This window comes from Kryptolebias marmoratus, linkage group LG15 (assembly GCF_001649575.2).
Source record: "Kryptolebias marmoratus isolate JLee-2015 linkage group LG15, ASM164957v2, whole genome shotgun sequence".
In the NCBI taxonomy this organism is placed as follows: Eukaryota; Metazoa; Chordata; class Actinopteri; order Cyprinodontiformes; family Rivulidae; genus Kryptolebias; species Kryptolebias marmoratus.
In genome coordinates, this window is record NC_051444.1 from 16,635,783 (window position 1) to 16,662,130 (window position 26,348).

Here is a 26,348-nt window from a genome sequence, read left to right on the forward strand (position 1 = left end):
AAAATATCTCGCGAGCCACTGGACAGATTTGTCACGACACTTTGAGGAAGTAATCGCTGGAGGCGCGTCTACAACTGATTGGCTGCTGAAGGGAATCGGATTCAAGATGGCCGCCACAGCTAACCAAACTTACTAAACACAATACCAGCTATAACTCGGCCAATTTTACAGATACTAAGGTAGAATTTGGCGTGGTAGTAGCTGAGACTGATCCCCAACACATAATCTGAGCGCTAACAGATTGCATGCGATTTTTTTTTGTTTAAAATGTTACCAATAATTACTTAAGAGTCGACTGTGTCTGTTAGCAAAATATCTCGTGAACCAGTGGACGGATTTTAACAAAACGTTCAGGAAACAATGACTGGATGTAGATCTACAAGTGATTAACTTTAAGAGCAAATCCAAGTCAAGATGGCCACCACAGCCAGCTGACCTTAAAAGATGCGAAAATGGCTTTGTTTAAATCAGTTTTACAGATATCGAGCTGGATTTTGGCGTGGTAGTAGCTGAGAGTCACTCACAACACATACTCCGAGCATGGCAGGAGACATTATTTTCAACCATCTGTCAAAATGGCTACCAATCCATCTTTCAACGTAGGATGATCTCAGCATAAACCTCGGGCAGCAGGTGGTGTGCCTTCCTTCGAGGAACGCTCGGCCCCTCGTTAGTGCACAGAATGAAGAAGGCCAGGAGAGAAAGAGGAAGGAAGTCAGAGGAAGAACAGGGACTTGTCTCAACAGGCAGTGAAATGGTAAAGTTTTTATTGCATGAATTGTAATAGCTGCAGAGGAACATAGTTTCAGATGAGTACAATTGGGTTCGAAGCCTTTCTGAAGTGAAAAAGAGGTGGAAGGTGGACATTCAGATGGCACGACTAGCTTCACTCACTTCTCGTTTCCATCAATCACAGGACCTGCGCCCTTTTTAAACCACAACTGTGACACTTCTCTGTAAAACAGGGAGAGGAACCGTACTTTCTTAAAAAAAAAAAAGTATTTAATTTCCAATTTGAACAATATACTTGTATGTGCTTTGTTACACATCTTCAGAAGCCACTGAGCGATGTTACACAACATAAGGAAGGACGTTTTGCCAATTATCGTGGGTGAGTTTTGGACAGAAAAGAGGAGGGGAAAATCAAAAAAATTAAACTGTGCTTTGGTGTGTTACTCGCTCCCGGCAAGCACTCATGTTAACGAGTTTTCTTTGTGCAGCTGCCCATTTCTGTTGAGCTATGAGCAAATTAAAAGTCCAAGCTAACAAATAAACCACTCAGCTGCAGTACACGAGCCCAAACGTTTCTTTGCTGGTTAAGACTTAATGGTGGTAGCTCCATCTACAGGTTAGTTGTTGTACTGCAACGACAGACGGGAGCTGACACTTTTTAACAAGTGTTTTGTTGTGAGAACAGTATACTGGGACTACAAAATCAACAAACATAAGAAGAAAAAAAAAAAGCAGCACTGTTTTAAAGTTTAAAGTAAGTAGCCCAGCGACATATTAAAAATAACTGTAAAATGGTCTTAAATTTTCTGAAGTAACTTGGTCACTCAAAAGAAAAAAACAACAACAAAACGATCGATAAAATGCGGTATTTTGCTGTACCTGAATACACTCACTCCTAGTCCACCTCTCTACAACATATCTTATTTCAAATATAGGAGTCAAAGATAGGGCCTCTAATGTTATTATTACATTTATCCATACTATGTTCAGATAATTATTAAAAAAATAAATACATTTAACAAATACAAATGATTCTGTAGCAGGCAGATCACCAAATAAACAAATTATCTCCCCACAGTTTAATCGTTTACACGTTTCAAGTGTAGGATTTCTCAATAAAACCATTTTCACCACAAATATATATATATATATATATATATATATATATTTAAGCTTGTAGTCTTAAAGCCTCTACACTGGTGTGGCTGTGCTGTGGAGCAAGACGGAGAGAGCCGAGCTCCTTTCTGTCACCGACGGGACGCGACCGATGCGAGCTGCGGCTCACTCAAGGGAACGAACGGTGGACGCCGCCGCCGCACGCACAGAGTAGTCAGGAGTAAAAGTAGATGCTGATGATTTCTGTTGGCAATGGGACGAAAACACATCTCTTGATTTGTGGCCGAAGGGCAGCCGGGAACAAAGGTGTGCAACAACTTCTATCAGGATGTCTTGTAAAAAGGTTGTAAGAAACAACTGTTTTTTACTTGTGTTTTTAACCTGTTTGTGTTGCTTACGCTTGTTTTTGTACAAATTTTCTCTCTCTCTCTCTCTCTCATATATATATATCTATATATAGATATATATGCTTAGACATAAAACAGAGTCACTCAACAGAAAAATCAACAACAGAAAAAATGTCATGCATAAGTTATGTCCCACTCTTACTGATTGCATTTGAAAGTGACGAGCTTTAAAAAAAAAAAAAAAAAATTGAGTACATGTTTGTTGTTCAACATAACATTTTTTTTTGAACATTTTAGCAAATGTTTTCACCTTTTTTTGGAATTGTTATAATCTTTTATTTGTTTTTTTTTTTTGGAAAGTTTTATAGGATAATATCTGATCGTTTTTAAGCCAGCAGTTCCAGATATTGCTCCAGCGTTGATTCCAGACACCCCGGCAGTCCGCCCCGTGCAGCAGGAGGCACGAGAGGCCGCTGGGAAGGGGGAAAACCGCTTCGTTAAAAGGAGCTTGTCAGGAAGCAAATAGGTGTTTTTTTTGTTTTGTCCTTTTTTTTTCTTTTTTTAAATAGTTTGTGATTCCATTCAGGTCCAAGAAATTAAACCTAATCTCAATAACACTTTTTTTTTTTTATTATTTCTTCCTATTTCAGTTAGAAAATGTTTGTCGCCTTGAAAACGGGAGACAAGATTCAGTTTTTTTTTTTTCAAACTACGGACGATCCTCCGAGGCTCAAGAGTGGCAGCAGAGTTTAGGACAGTACAGTCAGTCAGCTGCCGNGAGGGGGGAGTTTGGGGGTGTGGGGGCGGTTGGAGACGTGGTTTAGCAAAGTGAGCCCTATCTGCAAAGATCCTCCTTGGTGGAGTCCCGTACATTTTTCCTCTTCTTGCTGTTGCCCCGGTGGTGTGGCGGCTTGTTGCTCGGGTGGCTTTTGGTGCTGAAGGAGTTCTGCTGCCCGTGGTGGCTGCTCTTGTTGTTGGAGCGAGACATCCTGGCCTGCAGATGCAGCACAAACACCTTTTCTTATTATTATGTTTCACAGGAGCACAATGTTATTGTAATATTTTAATTTTCTTTGGATTTCGACTGATTTTTACATTTATTTCACTCAACAGTGACCTATATATCATTTGGGCATAAAAAAGGCTCCTAAACTCAAGAATAAACAAAATTGTCTGTCTTTGCACAACAGACAACTGGGCAAAGAATTTATTTAAAATGCCATTTTCAGCCACTTTAATACCCGCAGCCTGTCAGAAAAACATCATTTGTCCCTATTTTTTTAGTTGAACCTACAAAAAGTGCTACATATTAACGGTTTGACCAGAGTAAGAGTTTTTGCACCAACAAGGTGATTCTTAAAGAACATTTAGCTGGAAACCTGCCAGAGATACTTGGCACATTTTAAACACTTGGCCTTCTTTGGTTTCCTCGTTTTTTTAAATCCTTTTTGGCACACCTTTAAATCTGAAGTCAGTTTTAAGAGACTAAACTAAAATCTGTGAAAGACCTTTAGGAAGTGTAAATCTATTGCTCCAGACCACCTATCAGTTGAAATACGTATGACGTTTTGAGAACAAGCGATGTTTGACTTTTGTACAGTGATGTGTACACTGAAGGGGAAGCAGAACGCACCTTTCCTCCCTTGCTGCTTGCAGATGGAGTGCTGGTAGTGTGGCTCTGTGTGCGGTGATTACTGACCACGGCGGACTTTTCTCTGTGAGTACTGGAGCTCTGGCCAGACTGCTGCTTGGCTGTTTTACACGGCGTGCCATCCGAGTCCTGAGGAAAAAGACCAACATTTACGTGAAGATTATTTCCGAGGTAACCCATCAGCCTAATGTTCTCCGCGTGGCCGCGGGCGCTGACCGCGTCGCTGGAAGACGTCGACGACGGCGACAGCGGAGAGGACGAGGGAGAGGAGCACAGGGAGGGGGCAGGAGAGGAGGTGCTGGAGGAGGATTTGCTGTGGGGAGCCGAAGGCAGAACCACAGCATCGTCCTCGTCATCGCTGACGTTGTTGTTGCGCTCATCGAGCTGCTTAGACTCGAACAACTTCACGTCATTTCCTGTAAAGGCAGAGAAAAGACAAATGTGAGGTTTGTGGTAGGTGCTGCTCAGACGGAGAAAAGCTTTGCTGCAATGAGAATGTTTAACACATTGAAGAAGAGATGGAACGTACTGTTGAGTGAAGGATCATTCTGAGATGGGCTCCCCCAGTTTTTACGGATCCATTCCCTGTACTCATCCACCTCCTGAGTCACTCGGATTATCCGACCAAGTATACTTCGATAAGGAACAGTAAGAACAGCTGTTACTCTAGTGTTTACAAGCAAATATACACAGTAACAAGTTTCTGTCATTCACTCCTTACCTCTCGTTCTCATTGTTGGGATAGTACTTGGCGACGTGTGATACAGCATGGCTGAGCACAACGTAGGCGTAGTCGAATGCCTGCTTCACCTGCATGGCACCATATGAGCTCCTGCCAACATCGTTATCTGTTCGAACCAAGGCGGCACAAACAAGTCAGTAAGTGTGACCCCAGTGCATCATCTTCTGTGTGTTTGTGGAACAGTCCTACCTGGCTGCAAAGGATCCTCGATGTAGAGCATAGAGGGCCTGTACCCATCCATCATGTTCTTCTGAACCTCATCTTTGGCAACGTAGCAGCCACCATCTTTTATCCTGATCCCCGTTTTCAGGTAGTTGAAGTTGCGACCGTAGAGCTCGAAGAATTCAATGAGCAGAACGCCGATGTTGATGTTGGGAATGGACACATCTTCCCTGTAATGAAGCTAAAAACCAAAAATTAAAATGTGTATGTAGTGATCAATGGGTATCTGGGGACTTCAAATTTCAACTGTATGTCAGGACCTTTAACCATTACTGCCTCCAACTGTTCCTTTGTTTTAAAGTCCCCCCCCCCCCACACACACAGAGAACATTAAAAAATGTAATATAAAACTGTAATATATCAAGAAAGGGAGAAATAAACTTTGCACTAACCTGCAGGAAGCTAACAGCCATGAGGAAGAGGCTGTAGGAACCAATTCCACCTGTAAAAACCTCATTTAGGTCCCTCTGCAACAGGAACTGCTTCAGCACCAGGACTAGGTAAGGCAACACGGGGTATTTCTACAGGCAAAAAAAATACATAGAAAAACACATCCAAGAAATTACAAGGAACATAAAATATTTCAACATTCACAGCTACAGAAATTATTGGTGCTTAAGTGTTTGAAATGAATTCAAGTGCTACTTTAGTTTAAAATTACTTATTGCTTTATTTTCACATTACTTAGCAATGACACTTTAAGCAGGTTATAACGTAACCTTTTTTAATACCTTATAATGTAATAAACCATGATATAAAAGACATCCTGTATTGTTAAATGTCTACAGAGACCACAGTAGTTCAAACTGAACAATTTTAAAACAACATGCATTAATTATTAGAACTGTATGGGAAATATTAAACACACAAAAAAAATGAACTTAAAAAAACAGGATGCTGCACAACTGGCTCTTCAAGTATCACCCCAGAAATGTGTACCTCTTTGAATTCCTTGATGAGCTGCGCAGCTTTAACGCCACTCATCACATTGAAGCTGATGTCCACTTTCACTTCAGTGAAGGAGTCCGTAAGTTTGATGATGGGAACCTGAAAACACACAGTAAAAACACATATACGTTTGGAACATGTGCTTCCATACAACTGCATCCATAAAACATGTTAAATCTAACACAAGCCTGAACAAACCGATTAAAAACTACGCTTCAAAATGTGAATTTTTAAAGTAAGTTCAGTCTTACCGTCGCTTTATCCAGAACTTTGATGGAATTCTCGTCGGCGACGTTTCTCTTTCGGAGCGCTTCTTCCAGCGTCCAGAGTGGGAGTGTCTCCCACTTCCCGAAGACCACCAGGTCAATGTCACTGTTGGGGGAAGAAGGAGAAAACTTAACGTAAACCTTCCACAAGCACGGACACAAAACAATGTATACTATGCTTTCTTCAAATTAGGTTTTACAAGATTATATATTTTTACATTTTAGATTTACATACTGTACAGTGAAACAGTTCATAAAGACCCAGTGTGAGGTAGCTCACTGCAGACAGCTTTGCTTCCCTCTAGTGGGGAAACTGTGTAACTTCACACATTGTGTTTGCTCATTGGCAGCTTCACGTGTTTATTATGTTAAACACAAGAGGCCAGTAATAATAAGACACACATGTAAATCTTTTCAAGTAACCTGACGACATTAAAGGTTCCCCATGTAAGTCTATCACACCATCCAATTACATTCATGTGTCAACACATTGCTCTGTTCTGTTCAGTCCAGGAGTTCAATAGGAGACATGTTTGTTCAACACAGAAGCAGGCATTCGTTCATTGGCTTCTAGTTGTCTTTCACTAGTGGAGGCCACTTTCAAAGCTCAGATGTTAAATTATTAAACACATACAGATAGAACATGGGTGGGCCACTCTTTGAGACAAAGCATGACAATGTGTAGGAAGTACCTAGAATCCTAATGCTGAATATATTTAAAAATGAATAAATGCCACAGCTCTAGCAACTTTTGGAAACTTTCTTAGATTTAACTTTGTCTGGATCTGAGGCATTCACCATAAAGTTCAGGTAACATGCACAGCCCCAACTACAGGAGGGGGCTCAGCTCAACTACATCAGACTGCAATCGAGTCAGCTGCAGTCAATCTGACCACAGTCGGTTCCGCAAACGGCGCAGAGAACAAGGAACAGGGCAGCGGCTGATAGTGACGTAAAGAAAGATGAGAAATGAGAACCGCTTCGAGGAGTCAACTTTTCTCAGCAATTATTTTAGATGTACGTAACGACCAAACTCTCAGCACATTCCCTGTCCCCGTCTTAGGTTTGTTTTAGTTATAAATTCCAGCCACTGTTTGGTGGAGCTACAGTTCCAGGAGCAGATTCAGATTCTGTGGGAAACACTGAGCAAGTTAAGTGCTTTTGGTAAGACGCCAGTCCGACTTGGCGAAGGTAAGACACAATTTGCAAATGTTTAAATCGCTCTCCTGGTTTAAGAAAAACAGGAAAACTCACCTTGTTGGTAGATAAAGACCAGTGCTGAAACTCCCAAACACTTGAACCTGGAGAAATTAAAAAACAGCTTTAGTGAATACATAAATAGGACTTATTTTTAGGATAGAACTTGTTCTTCAAATTGGGCATAATAGATTAGAGACAAGCCCAGAAGAAATGTACAAATGACGCAAAAAAAGAACCTATTACGAGTCAAAACTTTTTGCAATATCTAAAATAAATAGAATATAGCCCCTTCAGTTGCATAACATCCCTTATTTTGAATCCCAATCTAGTGATGACCAAAACTGCGAGGGTGTTGACCATAAATCAAGCCTTTATCTGCTGATCTCTTAACCTGCATACTTGTAACGGGACAAAAATAACCCACGCTGCAAGGCACAAATAGAATTAAGCCCCGACCCTTGATTTACTCCTTAAACCTCTTCCCCAGATCACCAAGTAGCGTAAACCTTGGTTTACAGCCATGTCACATGATTGCGTCTAAGCTGACTGTAAAACTGTGAATCTGAATGAATGCAGTCCTGAAAACGGATTTGATTTCACGCCATCTCAAAGTTCAGCTGTGTGTTTTTCTTGTCATGCCACTTTTAGGCCAAACTTTAGCAGATGGTTAATTATTAGCAGATTTTGAAAGCTAAACAGAAACAGACGAAACAAGTACCGCAATGACTGAGTGACCTCATCGCCTCTGCGTCCGACAAAGTGAAGAAAAAGGAAAAAAAAAAACAGAACAAAGCTACTTAAGGACAGAAGAGTATGTGTGCCCCTTAACTCAGGCCCCGTTAACATCAAAGCAGACACTCGCAGAAACTCACTGCTCTATCAGCAAGATCAAAGTCAGTGGGTGCAATAAAGCCTGAGGTGGTGCTGATAACATGAGGCCCAGGTTGGTTGCCATTGGCCTGATATCACATTCAGCCTGACTGCTCAGATGTCACTACGTCAAACCTGGTCAGTGATGCTAAGAAGTTCCTCATAATTTTCACTGTTCTCTAAGTTCATTTAAGGTGAGGGAGCTTCTCATGACGACTGTGGGCGGTAGGTGTAAAAAAACAAAAAACAAAATGAACCCCCACAGAGTATGTAAGGTGTTTACCTCAGCACTGGGCCACAGGTCGTAAATGACTCCCTTAATTCTGTCCACCACCTCCAGTCTCATCTTCTCCTCCTCCGGCCGTGGGGAGATGTACTCGTAGAAATCCTTGATCTCCTCGTGCAACCTGTGAAGCGTACGCAGAACACACACTGCTGTGAGACGGAGGAAGTCACACCAGGACACAGTCACACCAGGAGACAACGCACAAGTTCACGGTTATCCCCACGAAACTTCCAAATCCCACACGATCACAGAGGTGCCTTTATTTGTGAGTGTTATAAGGTTTGTCCCTTCATCTGTCTTCCTCACAGTTAGTGGGTGTCAGCAGTCACTGATCAGGAAGCAAATCCCAGAAACCAAGTCACAGTGACACAATTACTTGTACAAAATTACTGACCTTCTACAAATTAGAGGATTATTTGTATTCTTTGCCATTTATTAAAGTACTTAACACCAAAAGGTTTATTGATTTTTTTACCAGTGAAATCACTGTTTTAAATAGTAATACTTTTTGTCCTGGTTATATTTATTTAGCTCTATATCAAATAGATGGTAAATAAATAAATGGTAAATAAAGGGTGGCATTTCTCAAGAAACAATCAAACCCATCCAGCGACACTTCTACCGTTTTAAGTCGTAATGTTTTTGAAGACAGAAACAGAGGAGGATTAAACAAAACAAAACTTCTGCTGCGTCCTGTCACAATGCCAATAAAACAAAGTGGACTCAGGAAGAGCGGTCAAAGCAACAGGGACTTTATTTTGTCCTTGGTGCGGGTCACTGTGCCCACACATGTTGACCTTTTCACTGCGCAGTTTTGTCTGCATACACATGAGGACAAGTCTCTGTGGGCAGGGACACGCAAACACACACACACAGCCACAAGGGCCTACGCGAATGAGGCCAAAAACAGGCTCATTAACTCTCCCAAATGTGACAAACATTCTGTTTTTGTAAACAAAATAAGGCTGTAAAGACAAGTACACCAGTGGGTTGGCCCAACCCTTGCAGCTATCAACAGTGACCGACCGCTGTTTGGATTACACCCCAAAAAGCGTCGAGTGCATCTGCTGAACGAGGGCTCTTCTACCGATATCAATAAACTTCTGACTGATATTCTCTTTGCCGTTCCTTTGGTGTTTGTTACATCTGCAGAAGAAATGCCACACAGCTGTAAGTCCGTCAACTATGGTGGTAAAACCCAACAAAAAGGACTGATCAAGACTAGTCGAAAAAAAAGGGGGAGTAACTTCTTAATGAATGAAAAGGCTAGTCTTATGTCACAAAAAGATAAACAGCTGCATAGAGAATACCCCCTAAATGAAACATAATGACCCATAACCGTTACCCAAAGAAATAACAGGTCTTATATCTAGTGGAAAGAAAGTGTTTGCATTTGCAGCAGACATGCACAAGTGTTGTTTTTTTAAGTTGGCATGCATATGGCACCAAACAGAGATATGTCATTATGATCTAATTTTACATCAACCTGCATAAAATGTAAATAAATATGTCATTCATCACTCATCTATTATCAGGAGAGATCTTTCCATAATCTTTACGATCAGTCAAATCCGAACACAGATTGACGTGATTACAGAGAAAGGACCATTTAATCCTGACATGATGTACAGTATGTGTGATTTAGAGCCCGTCGGGCAAAGAGGGATGCACGCATCGCAACAGTTCCAAGACAGAAACTTGTTTTATTGTGATAAGTGAGCAATTTAAAACAAAAACAGAAGCACTGGCCTACTGAGAGGGTTCATTCCATGTTTCTACTTCTAGTTCAGGCATTGTAAGTAGTTTCTTTAGCAGAGAGTTGTTTTTTTTTTCCCGTCTTGATGTGCTAATAATACCGTCTTCATTTTTCTTTCAAGGAAAACATTGAGGAAAGTAAATAATTCATTTTACGCTGTTTTGGTCGTGTTTATGTTCAGAAAATACCCAGAGTTGACCTTCCAGACTTACACAGTGCTAAAATTCCACACAAGGCTGGAAAACAAAACAAAAGTTATGTTTGTTTTGTTTTTTGTTTTTTATAAAACTTACAGCTGTAGCAGACTATTAAAAAAGGTATTTAACAGAAGATCGGCTGTACAATGACATTTTTTTTACTTCTTTATTGGGAAAGAAAAAAGGAAAACTATCATCCTGTTGTCCTTTCCTCCTAGATAACCACTCCAAATTTAATGACTTCGTTTCTTTCCACTCTTCACACTGAACACACCCCAGCTTTCCTTACACACATAGGTTTCATTTCAGACTAAAAGAAACTCTGCAGCTGAAATCTGTATCACAGATACACCAGCTTTTGTTTTGTGACTTAAACCTACTTCTGGGTCATTACAGTCCGTTCTCCTTTAAGTTTAGGTTTTTAAGATTTGAAGGATTTCGTGGAACAGTCAATGAATGATGAAACAAAGGCTGTAAAAGTTTGAACTCCAGTGAAATGGAGGCAATGAGGTACTACAAAGAACTCTGATAACAACAAAATGGCACACTGTCATTATGTTGCCAATACACAGCAGCAGTTTTGTCTCATCTTTATTACTCTTGTGCAGACTGATCAGGTTCAGCTCTTTGTCAGAGCTCCAGAAAGCTCTGAATGAAGCCGTGAGGCTCACACTGACCTTCCTGTTTGTTTTGATTCAGATACAGGGAGGAAAGCATGCCAGCTTCTCGTGGCTCAGAGCAGAGGATGATCTGCTTGGTTTCTTTAGACGGCCAGTACGGAGGATGGATCAAAATAAACTGAATATATGAACGAAGCAAGTGAGAAATCTACTTTAACGTACCTAGTTATGGAAATAACTGGAGCACATGCAGCATAAAGATCCTTAATAATGCAAACACTGTGTGCTCGCAAATGAATCAGCCAAACACAGCAGATAAAACCAGTCTGATAAGTTATGGTGTTTGTAGTTTTATTAGACTTTCAGCTGATATGAGCAGGTTTCTGCAGATATTCCATGTTTATTTATGCGTTTGTGGTCACAGAAGGACTGGCTCCTGCCTCAGTGGCAGCCAATTAAAAAACACTGAGGGTGTTCCCGAGTCTTTAGGTTTCATTTCACAGGAAACAGGCCACTAGAGCTCCTTTGTTGTCATGAGATGGGAGCAACCTCGTGCCCCACCTTCACGGATCAAATTACATCTCAGTTTTGCAGCCTGCTTCTAGAGAACATGAACACTTGGTACTGCTTATCAGACAATCCCACTCTGTCATAATAATGTTATGTAATCGTGTGCAACAACCTTTACAAAACCTGAGAGTGCCGCAGGGGAAAAAAATTCCTGAGCAGTCGCCAAATACTGCCTTCCTCTACAAAATTATTCGAGAGATATAATGACAGTCATGCTGAGGAACAGCTGCTTGCAGCGTTACTTTATACGCATTTACATTTAAACGTGATCAGCTCCATGTTAATAAAAGTGAGTGAAAACAGGAAGATGGAGGGTTGAATAGGTTGCATTGTTTTCTGAGCTTCATGACACAAACAAGGTTACAGATTCACTTTTTTCTGTCTCTAACACTAAAACTCAACTAAAACATTTCAGCACAAAAACAATTGCAGGCATAAATTGACCATAAATAAGCTTAGATTGTTTCTTTAAAAGACAATACTAATTTGTGAAAAATAAAGTAGTGCAACAAGCCATCTCTAATTAATTAATTTCTTTAAATCACATAAACAATTTGGCGTTTCCACAGACTTAACGTTCTATATGTATAGATATATGCACACACTGCATCTATAGGAAAACTCAATAACAGTATAAGTGTGTTGACTTGCAATTCGACCTAATGGACTGACTCATCTGGGTCACCTGTTACGCTGGAAAACACGCTGCCTTTTCTGACCCACGTGGCCAGCTTTTACGACTACATGTTGAGTCTTTACTTCCCAACATGGTGGGATGTAGAAAATGTTATGCGTTTCAGTTTCTTCTGCAGACTGATTAACTGACTCCTGCTTTCAAAACGCTGCGAGCAGACTTGCTGCAGTTCCATTTGTGCAGATGTTCCTGCATGAGTCAAAGCCATGTGCTTGAGGCATTGTATGAGTAATTCGTAAGTTTGTGATTGAGTCTACTTTTTCAAATACTGTTGGATCACAAAAGAGAGTGGTATGAAACATTCACACATAGCTGCAATTATCTATCATAAAAAAACTGCAGAAGCACCCGATTTCAAAAGTAACCTACTTTTTTCCAAACCAAATCAATTGCTCTTTATCAAAAGTTTATGACTGTAGTGCTATACAAGGATCAAGGTCATGTTTTATGTAAATACTTGATCTAAACAAGAATGGTACACTACTTATGGACCAGACATAGATGACAGCCTGTGCAACATCGTTTCCACCTCACATTTCATTAGAACGTGTCATGTTTTAATCACAGGTTCCTATTGCTTTACACATGAGGACAGACACAGTAGCTCCCCTTCCTCCTGGTCTCTCACAAGTTTTATGATGACAAATACCAAAAAAGAGGTGGAAAAGAAAGATAGTGTTAAATTAGACTAAAGCGTCAAGTTTAAATTTTAATCACACAGCTTTAAATGCGATAACAAAATGCAATTCAGTGGTCAAAGTCTGGAGCTCCAATGATGATTCAATAAGACCTTATGAGACATTCCTGCAGAGCCGCTGTATAAAAACAAAGCAACACCTTGTCCAGGAGGGACAATTTAGTCTTTGGGTGGTTCAAAGGAGGTGGAGAAAAAAGGCAAAATAAAAACAAAAGTGTTAGGCAGGAATGAAGTACTGCTAGCTTAAATGTTTAAAAAAGGAGAAAGCCGGACCCATAAAAAGTAAAGCGGACAACAACTACCACTGACTAACAAGAGGTGTTGAAATACCTCTGAGTGAATTGGAGCCTTTTTAAGCTGGGTGGAACCGAAAACAAGAAGACTGTCACATCAGAGCGAACATTTCTTATTAGGCGTTCGTGTCCTCAGACAGTGAGATACATTTGTTTAATTAAGAATTTGTGTGATTATTAGTGATCGGCTTTAAGACCTCACTTTTATTTAACCTGAAACGTCATCTCTGACAGCTGGATTGACTTGCATAGCAAAACAAAATCAGACTGGTCATGATTAAAAGGTTTGGGCTTAATTTGTCCATAGTGAATACTGACATCTTGACCCTATTCTCACAAAGAGCTAAATGTTTAGCTCAGCCAGCCTCTTCTACAAAAAGGGTGCTTCCGCGCGCAGCGGTGTTACGTGACACTGCTGTGTCCATAGAAACTCTACGTATATAGAGAACAGAGTTCCCAGGAGGCAAACAAGCTGCATTACTCTCTGCTTGGTGAAATGAGATCAAACACGAAAAGAAGAATAGGCGTCTACGTCTCACAGATGACATAGTCATTAATGTTTCATCAATGAAAGGATCAGGGGTGCTAATTGTTGACCACGGAGGCAAAACAGCTCCAGTTACAAAGAAACCCACACGCTGCGCTGCTGATTGCCAGTGACAAGCATGAAGCATGGTCATGGCCGAGGGATGGAGCGACGTGCCGCGTCCAGAGGGTTCAAAAGTTCCAGGAGCAGGAGGCTATTTAGAAAAAGCAGGAAGCTGACCATCCTCTGATCGACCATGGGGACGTCTGGGTGCTCTCTCCCAGAAAAATTTGAAATTTAGAACATCAGAAATGCATTTCCCCGAGTCCAAAATCAGCAGTTTTTGATGACAATTTGTGAATATTTGGCTTTTTGGAAGGACTAGGAGGGTTTTCAGAAAATCAGATGGAAAAATTAATTTAGCCAGTTCAAGGAACTATCTCCCAACGCAGTCAAAGGTTTTCATGTAAAGAGGAGTATACTGTGCACATGCTCTTAGTTAAAGTACACAGCATTCAATTTTCTAATGAAGTGTTCAATAAATGTCCAATAAATAACTCCACTAAAACAAGAAAAAATATTTCTAAACATTTGTTGTGGTGTCTGTCAACAGAAGTTATGAGCTACTGGAATGATCTAACAGGGTCTTAATTATTATGGAAATGTTATTGTTGCCATTTACAAACAGATGAAGTGTTTTGGTTTGAATATAATGACAGTGATGTGAGTGCCTGACTGGTTATCAAACCCTGACCTCCCACATGTGAGGCAGATATGCTAACCATTGTCCCAACAGAGACATATTAGACACAGCTTACTGGACCAGTCCTGTTCTGCTCCGATTGGCTAAAACTTTGGCTCTGGTTCGCTTTATTTGTTGAACGCAGCATCAGTTTAATCCCTGTTTAATAACTAGTTTGGATGGCTTTAACAGGACCACAACAAAAACATGTTTTTTCTCCCTTTCATTTCTACAGATGACAGAAATCCATCCTGGCGACGGAGAACTTTAATCCCAGCAAACGTTTACAAAATTTTCTTTGGCCAATCGATGAAAAGTAGCAGTCGAAAATGCGGCTGAATGAAGGTTTTTTATACAGCGATTTTCGCCGGCTACTTGTGAACCCCCTGCATGTCCAAACAGGGACAGCCAACTCTGAATATGATACTGCACCAGGACGATAACAACAAGTTATTAAAAGACCATGGATCATAAATCGGATGCTAGTATTAGAAATTATATCAGACATTTTTACAAACAGCTAGGATTACATGTCATCCAGAACAAAGTCACTGAGAATCAAAACATCTTAGCTTTACCTCCCTGTACACGGTGAAGGCTAAATTTATTTCCCCCCACAATCACTTTTACCAGAGTGGACAGATTTTTATTTATATAGTTTCAGAAATTGAGATCAGTTTGATGATATCCCCTGTAACTGTACTGATATATAGTAACTATCAAAGTACAACACAATGATATATCATTTGTTACTTTAAACTGAACCATGAAGGCAGGGAAGGTTCACATAAAGTGGTTGTTTTTTAATATGCAGTTTTTTCAGACTACGTGTAAGTCAATGAAAGAAAAAGAAAAGTTAGAACAGCTCATTTTATTTTATATCATTACAAGAAAAGTCTGAGGTCTTTTCTGTATTATTCATTTGGTCTAAAAACACAAATAAATACTTTTCTCCAAAGCTATAAGTGGAGCATTTTGCCTCATAAATATATAACCAGTCAGGATATTAGTTGAAATGGGTTCAGCATCTTGAGGACAGTGCAAAATAAACAAGACTGGTTTCAGATACTAGTGTTTATCAGGAATCGCAGGTATATCCTGTAGGTTTCATATTGTTATAACTTACAGGTATGTCCTCAGGGAGGAAGTTATTAAACCTAACACATTCTGAGCACATTGTCTCCTGAATGACAACAACAAGCTACTAAACTCACAACAGAAAAGATTACAATGGATTTTCGTTAAATGGTGAACTTGTATCAAAAATAAAAGTATTTCCACCATTATTTTTGTCATTACAGGTGTAGCAGATTGAAAACAGCTGTGGGACTGTTCACCCAAATAAACATGGCCTGATGTTCAGTGTGATGGTTCTGAATATCAAATCCAAAGTTCAGACAGTATCAGTCTGACAAAAAAAGCTCCTTTCTGTCTCATGCAAGCTGCCTGAACCAGGTGAACAGGAAGCATTCAAGTTAAACACGAAGAAAAAAAACAAAAAATGCACATTCCTCAGAACACGCTGGAAGGCTAAGTTATGAACAGCTGCCCACCTGAGCCTTTCAGAGGAGGCCTGTTTCACCTCCAGCTCTTACCAGCGATGGCTGAAAGCCAGACAGTGGGTAGAGGAAAAACAGGAGAGTGTGACATCGCTGTTAAAAGCTGTTGATTGGATCAACCAGTTTTTAAACGGGAGGTTCAGCCACAGCGGTGCTGTCTGACTTATAACGCTGGCTGTCATAAATCACTAAAAGATAGCAGCAATAACAAGACAATAAAAATTAACAGACAAGGGCTTCTCGTCAGTGATGGATTAACCAGTGTCCTCTTTTCTCATTCCAAACTAGATTTCATCACCAGGTTCGACTAAATTAATCAAAACTGAACACACAAGACACTGACCAAATATTAATTTAACATGCTGATATAGATTTTTAAAAAATGGCAAAAAAAGACAGATCAACAAACATCTGGTTCCAAAATGCTGAACTTCTGTTTGCCAGAAGTATTATTCTAACAGCTCATGAGTAATTCAGTTGTTTAAGCCTTTTTTTGTGATAACAGAAATTTTGTTGAACTGCAAAACAATTCTATTAGACAAAGCTGACACGACCGCAAACTGCATGGATAGAATATTTCAAAAATAACGAACAAGTGCCATTAGCTAAAACACTCTCTTCTGTTTTGAGGCTTTCTGAGGAAAAGCTCCTCAAAGATTATCACCAAAGACTGTCTGCCACTAGTGAAATCTTGTCACAACATGACACAACAGGCACAGCTTCAGGTGAATACCACAGGCACACCTATTTTGTTTTGCTCAGGTAAATTGTATTAACCAAATTTGGTATTGCTGGCATTTAATCATGTTAGTGCATTTTAACGCCTCAGATATTTGTTTTCTGGTGACACAAGAACCTGTGATAGTTGCTTTTATTATTAATTTCACAATTATTGACCACTTCACTCACAAAATACACCAACAGATTCACAACTGGAGTAATGTCAACTGGAAAAACATGAACAACAGATTTATCTAAGAATCCCAATAATCATTTAGTTTTAAATGCATCTGTGAAGACCACTTTCTTATAGAAAAATCACGTTTTCTTTTGCCTATACAGTAAAAACACACAACGCAGCTCAACGGGGCAGAAAAGGGCCACAGTTCTCCCAGGCTACAGACTTCCTCTTTCCATGTTAAGAATAACAAAAATAAAAGAAAAACAACAACACCTAGTTCCTTTACAAGACTGAGTGGAAACACTCCCTCAAAGCTCCAAACATGATTGGACAGAAAAGAGAAGGAGCTAGGGTTGGTCTCTCAAGAGGGTTGGCTTTGTTTTGTGAAAAAGTGAGGCTGTGCGGTGCATACAAACATTGATCCACTGCCATCATGAGCCGGCCTGCTTGCTTGGACCTACCCAGTTCCATAAAGACTAAAACTGGAAAAAAAAAAAAAAGAAAGACTGGAACTCATGCCACTGCCTCTCCAGCCAACCCACATGGCCAAATATAGAGTACAAACTGTCCTGTGAAAAGTGTGTTTTGAAGCATACTCGCAGAGTCACTCTTTAGCTACTTGTAAATATTAAATGTAACAATACTTCTTAAGTTTTGGGCACCGACTCCTCGGGCCACATAATCTACATGGGTTGAGAAATAAAAATTACCCGCCCTGCATCAAATACAGAAGTAAGTGAGCCCAACGAGAACAAATGGAAAGCAGTGGTATATAAATGTAAGTAGCTCTTATTTATTCAACTTGAGAGTTGCCACAGGAGTGCACGGCTGCTCTTTCACCCTTTTGCTATGTGCCATTATGTTTATCAAGTACAAACGCACTCTCTCTCAAATATCAGCAAAGCACTCTGGTACTGCCAAGCTCCACTCCCAGTTTATCTTTCAACGCTCTGTGGCCAAACTTGTAATCTCAGCGGCAAAGTGGAGAAAACTTGACAGTTCTTGCAGGTGTGGTAATTTCTTTCACCAAGTTGTCTGACTGTTAATACAAACTGTGGAAATGGGGTTTTTATCTCAGTTCTATAAATATCACTTTCAGACTCAACAAAGGCAGCTTTTACATTTGTACACACTTTTTAGATCTTCTCGGGATCATTTCAAAATAATGCTGTAAGCCTTAAACCACACTGACAAAGTCATTTGCCAGAATATGGTTAGACAGAAGGCTCTCAGTCGGGGCTGAGCGTGATCCCAGCTGTTAGCTTAAGGTTCTGGTATTAGCAGAGCTTATCGCTAAGGAATGTCCTTATGCAAACAAAGAGCTCCCATATTACTATAAATGAGGATCAGCCAAAGACTGAGCTCCACACTGAGAGAATAGAGAGAAAAAGAGAGCGAAAACGATCTTTGTCCCAGCAGAGCCTTTAATACAGCGCCACACCCATTAAAACCCTTCTCCTCACATGTAATGACTGCTCAGATGTGTGAGAAGTTGATGAATATCCCGGGCAGCTTGTTACACCAAGAATTTATAATGTGACCAAATGGTTAGTGAGAAAACTGACTCTTAGTGCGAGCATCAATGTGATCCAGCTAATTCTGCATGAGCTGCAACGACATAAACACCACGCAGTTAAAAAAAAAAAGTGGGAATTCTGGCTTTTTGATAATTCACAGAAACAGTCAGTGAATAATGAGCAAGCAAAGACTAAGGACGAAGGCACAAATCAAATATTCACACAAACTGCAACCGTGAGACCTTCCCTGCTCTCAAACAGTCACTGATTTGTTGGTCAAGTTTTCAGGACCAGTGGCTGGTTAAATTATGCAAGGCTTAGTCCACATATGAAAGAGCTGGCACAGTTCTCCAGCCAATATCTTTTTAGTAGCAAGCACTCAGCACCTGTAGGTGTGAAAGGCTGCTGCGATAGTTTGTTTGCTCAGAGAAAAGAGGCTGGGGCCAGCTCAAGATTTCACTGTTTCTGAGGAGTCACCACAAGGACTATTTCTTTACATTTCACCCCCAATGGACCAGTCTCTCTTGTATTTTTAGGTGGTCTGAAGCAATTATATTTTATACCCTTTAGACTCTCAAGAGGGTTACAGGAACTATCACTTCACGTCTCCTTTTTTGTGTTTGCTTTTACACCATCAGAGAAACCCTGCGACTGAGCAACATTTGGCTAAAAGGTCAGGGTGGCCATATCACTCTAACAAGCAGCATTCACAAATTCACAAAAACGACAGAGTCGCCCACGCCACAGTCGGAGCTATGTTTTTGTTGCGTGTCGAACATGCGTGTCACGAGTACAGCAGAGTTGGATAGCAGATGTATGTTTTTAGATGGAAAAAACACGAACTAGCATGATGTGCGAAGAGACTAAAAGCACCTGAAACAAATCTGCTTTACGCTACAGAGGCTGAGGGATGAGCAGGTCTTGGCAGACAAGCACCATACGACCAGGACAGACTGCACTCCTCAGTGTCCTGCTTCATTTTGGTAAATGGGAGCTTCATTAGCACAAGAAGTTGTTGATTACAGCGCAAATGTATTTTTAAATGGAGCAGATGATGGGTTAGTGTTCGACTTCTTTGTGCCTTACAGTTAGACCAATTATCCCCTTAGACATTCGTGGTCACTATTGTTCTAAGTAAGCCTCTACTCTGAAGCTGGGGCTAAAAACGTCCCTATAAAAACCAGCTATAAGAACCGACCGGCCACAGTTCTGGCAGAGCAAAAACAAAAGAGAATAGGAACTGAATTAAATGGTTTTAGGAAATTTAAAAAAGTCCCTGTTGTCCAAAAGTACTCACTGAATTACATAACCTTTATCATTTTTAGTCACTTAACAATTTTACACAATTTAAATGGTAAAACTTATTTTGCTCTTAATGTCTGCACATAATATTCCTCCCATAAACAAAACAAAAAAATAAGTTTTGTCTCAAAGCTACAGGCTGTACAGTACTATATGTCCTTCTGGAGTTTTAACCTCATTGTTGGATTCTGGTATAAGCTCAGTTTGTTTAGTATTTCACAGAAACAGGAGTGAGTTTTAAAAATGTTTAGGTTAGTTTGTCGAAAAGGAACGTAATGTCTCCTTCAAATCATACAGCTGAAAACTTGTGAACGTTTGCAGGGATTAAAAGCGTCTATAGACTAAGATAACCGCCTACCTAGCTGTAACATGACCCAAAAGGGTTAAAAACTACAAAGCATAGCTCAAATATCAACCTCTCTGAATGCTAAAGTATTACAGGTTTAAATGTCTTTAAGACCTGCACATTCGTAATAAACAGAATAATCGTTTTCACGGTCAGTAAGGTCTAGTATGATTTGTTTATTTTAAGTCACAGTAGATTCTGAGTGGCAGTACTGGTTATTGGGACAAAATGGCATAAAGCTATGACTCTTTTCACCAACACAGTTGACTGACAAACCAATCATAAACACAGAGCTGTGACTGCAGGACCATCACAGCACAGACACACGGCTCTCAGAGAGCAATGACATGAGATTGTTTTTTAGGGTTCCAAGCCCGCGGAAGCAAGCGGGCGGCCAATGCAAGGCGTGGCCGTTCGCCTGCTCCCAGCGGAGCAGGGAACCCTATTGTTTTTGTACCGATTTTTCAAAATTTGTTATTATTTTTATTCTTCTCCGCTAAAACGCGTTGCCCAGAAAAACGAGAAACTCATGGACAAAAGCCAACCAGGCAGTCTGATAGAAAAATGCTACCGCTACTCAGACAAAAAAAATCATGACGTCCCATACCTAGGGGGCGCTATAACAAAGGACAATGCGTTTTTGCCAATAACTCCTAAACCGTAAGTCCTACACTCAAAATTTTGATGGCACCCGAAACTATGGATGATTCTGCATCTTTTTTACATTGGCCACGCCCACTTCCGCCTAACTAGATTTTTTGCTATTGCGCGATAAAGGCAAAACCTACTTTCGAGTACTACTACCACATCAAAAGCTGGATCAACGTGAAACTTGGTACATAACATCTGTAGGCCGATCTGTTAAAGGGATGATCAAAAAATTTAAAACATTTAAAATTTTGTGCGAGTAACGCATAACCAAACACTTCAGTGCTAGCTAGCACAACGGTTAACTATGAATTTCTCCGCCATACTTTAAGATTATGGAAAATGCATTTGGATCCCAATAGTAAATGAGATGTTGCCACTTTGTATTAACTTTTATGCGGTTTTACCGATAGGGGGCGCTATTATTTCATAAAATTTATATCTGAATAACCGCTTGATAGATTTAGACCAAACTTGGTATAGATGATCAAGACCACACCTTCAGATGATAGCTTGAATATTATAATGAAGTGGGTGTGGCTTATATGCTATCTTACTTTTGAGCTTTGAACTCGGCCAAATCGAACTTTAACTTCGCGGAAATTACTGATCTATTACAGAATTGAGCTTTCTACGTATGAGGGGAAAATTGCAAAATTTGACCTCTAGATGGCGCTGTTACAGCAAAAAAGCCTTTATGCAAATTCTGTTACAACAACTAGTTGTACGCACAGTATCTCTACTCTGGTGTGTTCTATGAGCCATGCCTTTTTACCTGAGTTTTGAAAAAAAAAATTTGTAAAATTATGCTAATTAGTAGAAAACTTACAAAATATGCGTGACCTACTTTCGTTAACTCCTCCCGAGGCTCAAAGCCAATTGAAGTGAAACTTCACATGGTACGACAGCACGACTGGCTAACCAAAAAACTAGAACGGATTTTCAAAAAAAATTTCAGTTTATGAATTATGCGTGAACAAAATTTTTTTTCCCCAAAACAAATGTTTATTGAGCATAACTTTAGAACAATTTACAATTTATTATTAGTTTTCATACCAGTCGTGCCTAAAGCCCAAAAAAAGATTTTCAGCTTGATCCAACACTAGGGGGCGCATATGGTAATGATTGGTCAAAGTGGGCGTGGCTTGTGTGCAAAAATGTATGTGCAGCCTTCAACATTTTGAAAAATTCACAAAAAATCACTTGTTGAATTTAGAGTGCTAAGACTTGCAGGATATGTTCCATGCACAATCTGTAAAAGTGCAAATCAAAATTTGTGCCTCTATATTCAAGCATTTAATAATGATCTACAAAGTTCGTAACTGAAGCTAGCAGTAGCAACTCGGACTCTGTTTGGCCGAACTACTTGAAATTTGGTACTCTGTTCCCAACTAGCCTAACTACAAACCCAAAAAAATATCGCTTAAATTTGAGCGCCCCCTTCTGGTTAATAAAGAAAAACATATTAATGCTAACCAACATAGCCGGTTTTCATTTTATTTTGACAAAACCTTTAGACTACGGTGGATTGTAAAATTTGGGCAAACAAAGGACATGATAATTGTCATCTGTGAATATTTCCAGATTTTTTTGAGCCATTATTGATTTTTAACAAATTTCTGAATATATTTCAGTATGACCAGCACTGCTACGACGAAGGTTAACAATTTCTTCTACAAAAGTCGTTGAGTGTGGAGATTTCCTAAAGTGCAAACATTATTCCACATATACACACGGTGATGTGGGAATATTTCGGAAATTTTATAATAAAATTTCAATTTTTTTATGAATTTTTACCTATTGGCTGGACATCATCAAAATGACGTTTTCAATTTTTCATAAAGAATGTGCTCGATCCAGTAACATAGAAATAAAAGAATATTATTTCACATGTAGGCATGGTCATTCGAGAATATTTTGGTAATTTTTGGAACAGTTGTGGATTTTTCATGAATATTTTGTTGGCTCATTGTTGTATAACATTACAGTTAAATTTTTTTTTCCTGAATCAGCATTGGAACTAGGGACATTGGGATAAATGCATATTATTACAGATGTAGACTTGATCATCTGAGAATATTTTGGTATTTTTCAAATGAATATTGAATTTTTTATTAATTTATTTCTTTGGCTCTGTGTGGTATCAAATGGCAGTTAGCTTTTCCTCCCTGAGCTTTCTACACAAATTGTACCGTTACGTCTTACGAAGCGCCTTTGAGTACGCACCGTACTAGCGAGTTTCGCCTCGGCTAGCTCGCCGAGAGAGGCGGCGGAGCCACACCGGCAGGGCGTCGGGATCGGAGCGCGCGGATAGGGGCGGAGCGTGGGGGCTTGGAACCCGTTGATAACTGCTTGCAGTTCTAGTTTTGTTTGTTTTTTGAGTGCACACAAGTTTTCAAAGTGCAGAATGACAGGCATGCAACCCTCTCCGAGGCCAACCTGACACACAGTTCTCAAGGTTAAGCCTACCTATGATGATTTTATTTGTATTACTTCACCTCCCGCTCGTCGACACCACCAGGATATTCGGCGGTGTCACTCGAACAGAGCGCGAGCATAATAGACTTTCTCTCTGGGGGCTGTAATTAAAAGTCGATTAAACAAACCAACCCACAGGTTTCTTTAGGAATACTGCATTCCTGGTTGTGTTGGCCTGAGGCAGCTGAAGGTGAACCAACAGGGGAGGAACCCTGCTACCTCCTCAAGTCTCCTCCCCTCACCTCTTTAATGTGACAGAATGGCTGCTTCAAATGAGCATAATAACAAATAGTGTTCAATAGACACACGGGTCTCTTTACGGATCTCATTTCTAAAGCCTAATCTAGCACCCTAGCACCATACCAATATATTCCACTGAGAAATAATATGAATACCTAATTACAATGTAGTAATAATATTAAAAAATATACAGCAAAGTCCCTGATGTTTCAGGGTGTACTTTAATATGCATTCTGCAAAGGGCATTTTATGAAGAAGTAATCTGGACAAGGATTAAGATAAGCTATCCATACCATCATGGCTGTTTCCCTAAAAGAAAACATGACTTTGTTGACATTTACAGGGACCAAACTAGTCTCAGCACCCAACTAACATCCCTATACCTTTTAAGGAGTGAACTCTCTACAGTCCCTTCTAACAACTTTAACAGAGGGCTGGACAAAAATGAACCGCTGTCTGTCTGAACTTCCTTCTCGCAAACTGATTTCTTTATCACATATCAGACTGCTTAAAAAGTGTTTTTAAGGGACAACAGAAACTCATCCAACAGCTGACTCAATGGGTGGAAGGAACACAGTGGGTGGGGCTGAATGCCTCCGTCTCCTTGCTTGTTGTTATTTCAGTGTTTATATAGTTGAATTAAAAGTAATTTCACATATAATTTACCCTCAGAGTCAGCGGGCTCACGCTGGAGGTTCACCCTGCTGTGTACCAGACACTATAAAACCTGATTTACCGGGGCTTTAACTGGTTATTAAAGAACAAATGTGAACATCTTACCCCACAACTCCTTCAGAGTAGTTCCTGACTTTCCACGGAGTGCCCGTGTAACCTTCATATCTGTCCGTGTTGGACTCGCAGCCACTGTTCAAAAGGCTGGAGTTGAATCCGAAAGTGCTAGCTTTATTGTCTCGCTTCCTTTTGTTGGGGTGTCCCTCCGTGAGTCCCCTCCACAGCACCCCGCTGCCCGGCTGCCCCCCTCCGCCGACACCGCCCCTGCCAGAGGCTCGGTTGTTGTGGTTGCTGTTGCTGTCCAGTGGTATAAAGTCCCGCTGCTCTGTTATCTCCCCGTCCCCCATCGAGCCCTCAGTCTCGACGTCTTCACAGCCGGCCCGCGAGTCGAGCAGTGCTCCGTTTGTGTAACTAGGGACGGCTCCCGACGCCCCGCTGACGATCGCTTTCAGGCTCGGCGTGCTCAGAGGTCCGGCGGTGTAGCTGTTATTTACGTTCAAGTACCCGAACCCTTGTGTCGTCTCCCAGATCTGCATCCACAGGTTGTTAGCGGGTCCAAGTTGTTCTGGCTGAAACCAGGCGATTCTCGGATCCATCAAACGACACTGTAGGCAAAACGCCACCCCCTACCACCCCACCACCAGGCAACGCTCAGCTCCTATGCAGCTAGCTAACGTTAGCTAGCTTTCGCTACCGCTGCTAGCTCAGGTTCTCCACTGTCCGTTACTTCTAGAACATGGTTAAAAATAAATAAACGCTGCGATAATGACGGTACATACGGCTACCAACGACACCCATCCGCAAAAAACTAACACAAGAGTGCGAGTCAGGTTCTAAAAACAATAAAAAAATTAACCCAAACTTGCTGTAGAAGACCGTAAAGCGTGCGAGGGTTGACGTCCAAGTGTCTCTGACCCTTTCCCTGCTACTGCGGCTGCGCGGAGTGAGTGAAAAGTGGGCGGAGACACGGCTGTTACGCAAGAGACGGTTGGTTTATTTGTTACATAAGTTCTGAATTAATATTAACATGTAATAAATGTAAACCCGAACCATATATATTTGTTTTTGGCCTAACGCTACCAAGAGCAACATAGATTTGTGTTAAAATGTGTATAGAATTGCACATCTCACGATTCAAATAGTGTGGAAGCCCATTTCTAACAATATTTAAAAATCAATGATCTTCTTAAATCAAAATTGAGATAAATTATCAAAAATATGAGTATTTTATATCTATAATATACAGATTTTATAAATATATGATGCTATCTGATGTTATCTCACAATTATGTTCTTTTAGTTCTTATTTTTTCATTGGTAGCAGAAATATGGCCTTATTAAAAAACACACACTATAACTATAAGCAGTTTTTTTTAACTTTCTGCAAGTTTCAACAAATATAAGCACACAGGGCCATAAGAAAATGTATTTTCTTAATACTATTTATAATTTACATAGCCATTTTTTAAAATGGACTAAGTTTAACAAACTTGAAATTGCAATTATTTGCTTTTTTATCAAATTATTTCGCAAAAAAAAATGTAAGTTTCACTATTTCATATCACGCGGTTATGAATAAAAAAAGGTAGATAAGTTGCTGCTCAAGTTTGTTTGAACTCCAAGACATGACAAAAAATTACAGCTCCTTGCAATATTCTCATATATATTTTATGCTTTAAGTAGTTTACTCAGCATTAATTTAAAAGTATGGAAATCTCTTTAAATCAGAACTAAACTTGTGCAGACAGATGCATGAAAAAGACAGTTTGTGAGTTTTAAGAAATTGGAATTTATTTTAAAAAAAAAGGCATTGAGTGATAATTTGATATTCTTCACTTTTTGTAAAATTGTTTGCTTTTTTTAAACAGCAATATACATTTTTTTTCTGGGGTTTTAAAGGTTGCCACAAACCTATAAAAAGTAATATTTTGTAACTGTCAAAAGCATGATGATCAATGAATCAATTACAAACATATGAACCAGACATATGTTAGGGGTGTTTTTCATAAACCCAAGTTTTCCAATTTAGAAACAAACTGTATTTGAATATATATATTGTTATGACTTTTAAACCAAAAAAAAAAACACCTGTTCACAAAGGTACCTCCAAACAAATTCTGCTCTGTAGAATAAAAACACAAACCAGACAT

The 26,348-nt window shown here is 39.9% G+C and overlaps 1 protein-coding gene across 1 annotated transcript; it reads right to left on the minus strand.

Moving 5' to 3' along the window:
- Positions 1–750: 750 nt before the first annotated feature.
- On the minus strand, positions 751–25,124 carry tent4b (terminal nucleotidyltransferase 4B). Its single transcript, XM_017428704.2, has 12 exons — positions 24,247–25,124; positions 8,378–8,501; positions 7,279–7,325; positions 6,010–6,130; positions 5,750–5,857; positions 5,203–5,331; positions 4,778–4,991; positions 4,568–4,694; positions 4,376–4,479; positions 4,063–4,262; positions 3,829–3,975; positions 751–3,189 (listed from the first exon to the last, which is right to left on the minus strand). Exons 1-12 carry the CDS (start codon positions 24,792–24,794, stop codon positions 3,031–3,033), a joined length of 2,028 nt encoding a protein of 675 aa, XP_017284193.1. The 5' UTR covers positions 24,795–25,124; the 3' UTR covers positions 751–3,030.
- Positions 25,125–26,348: the final 1,224 nt, after the last annotated feature.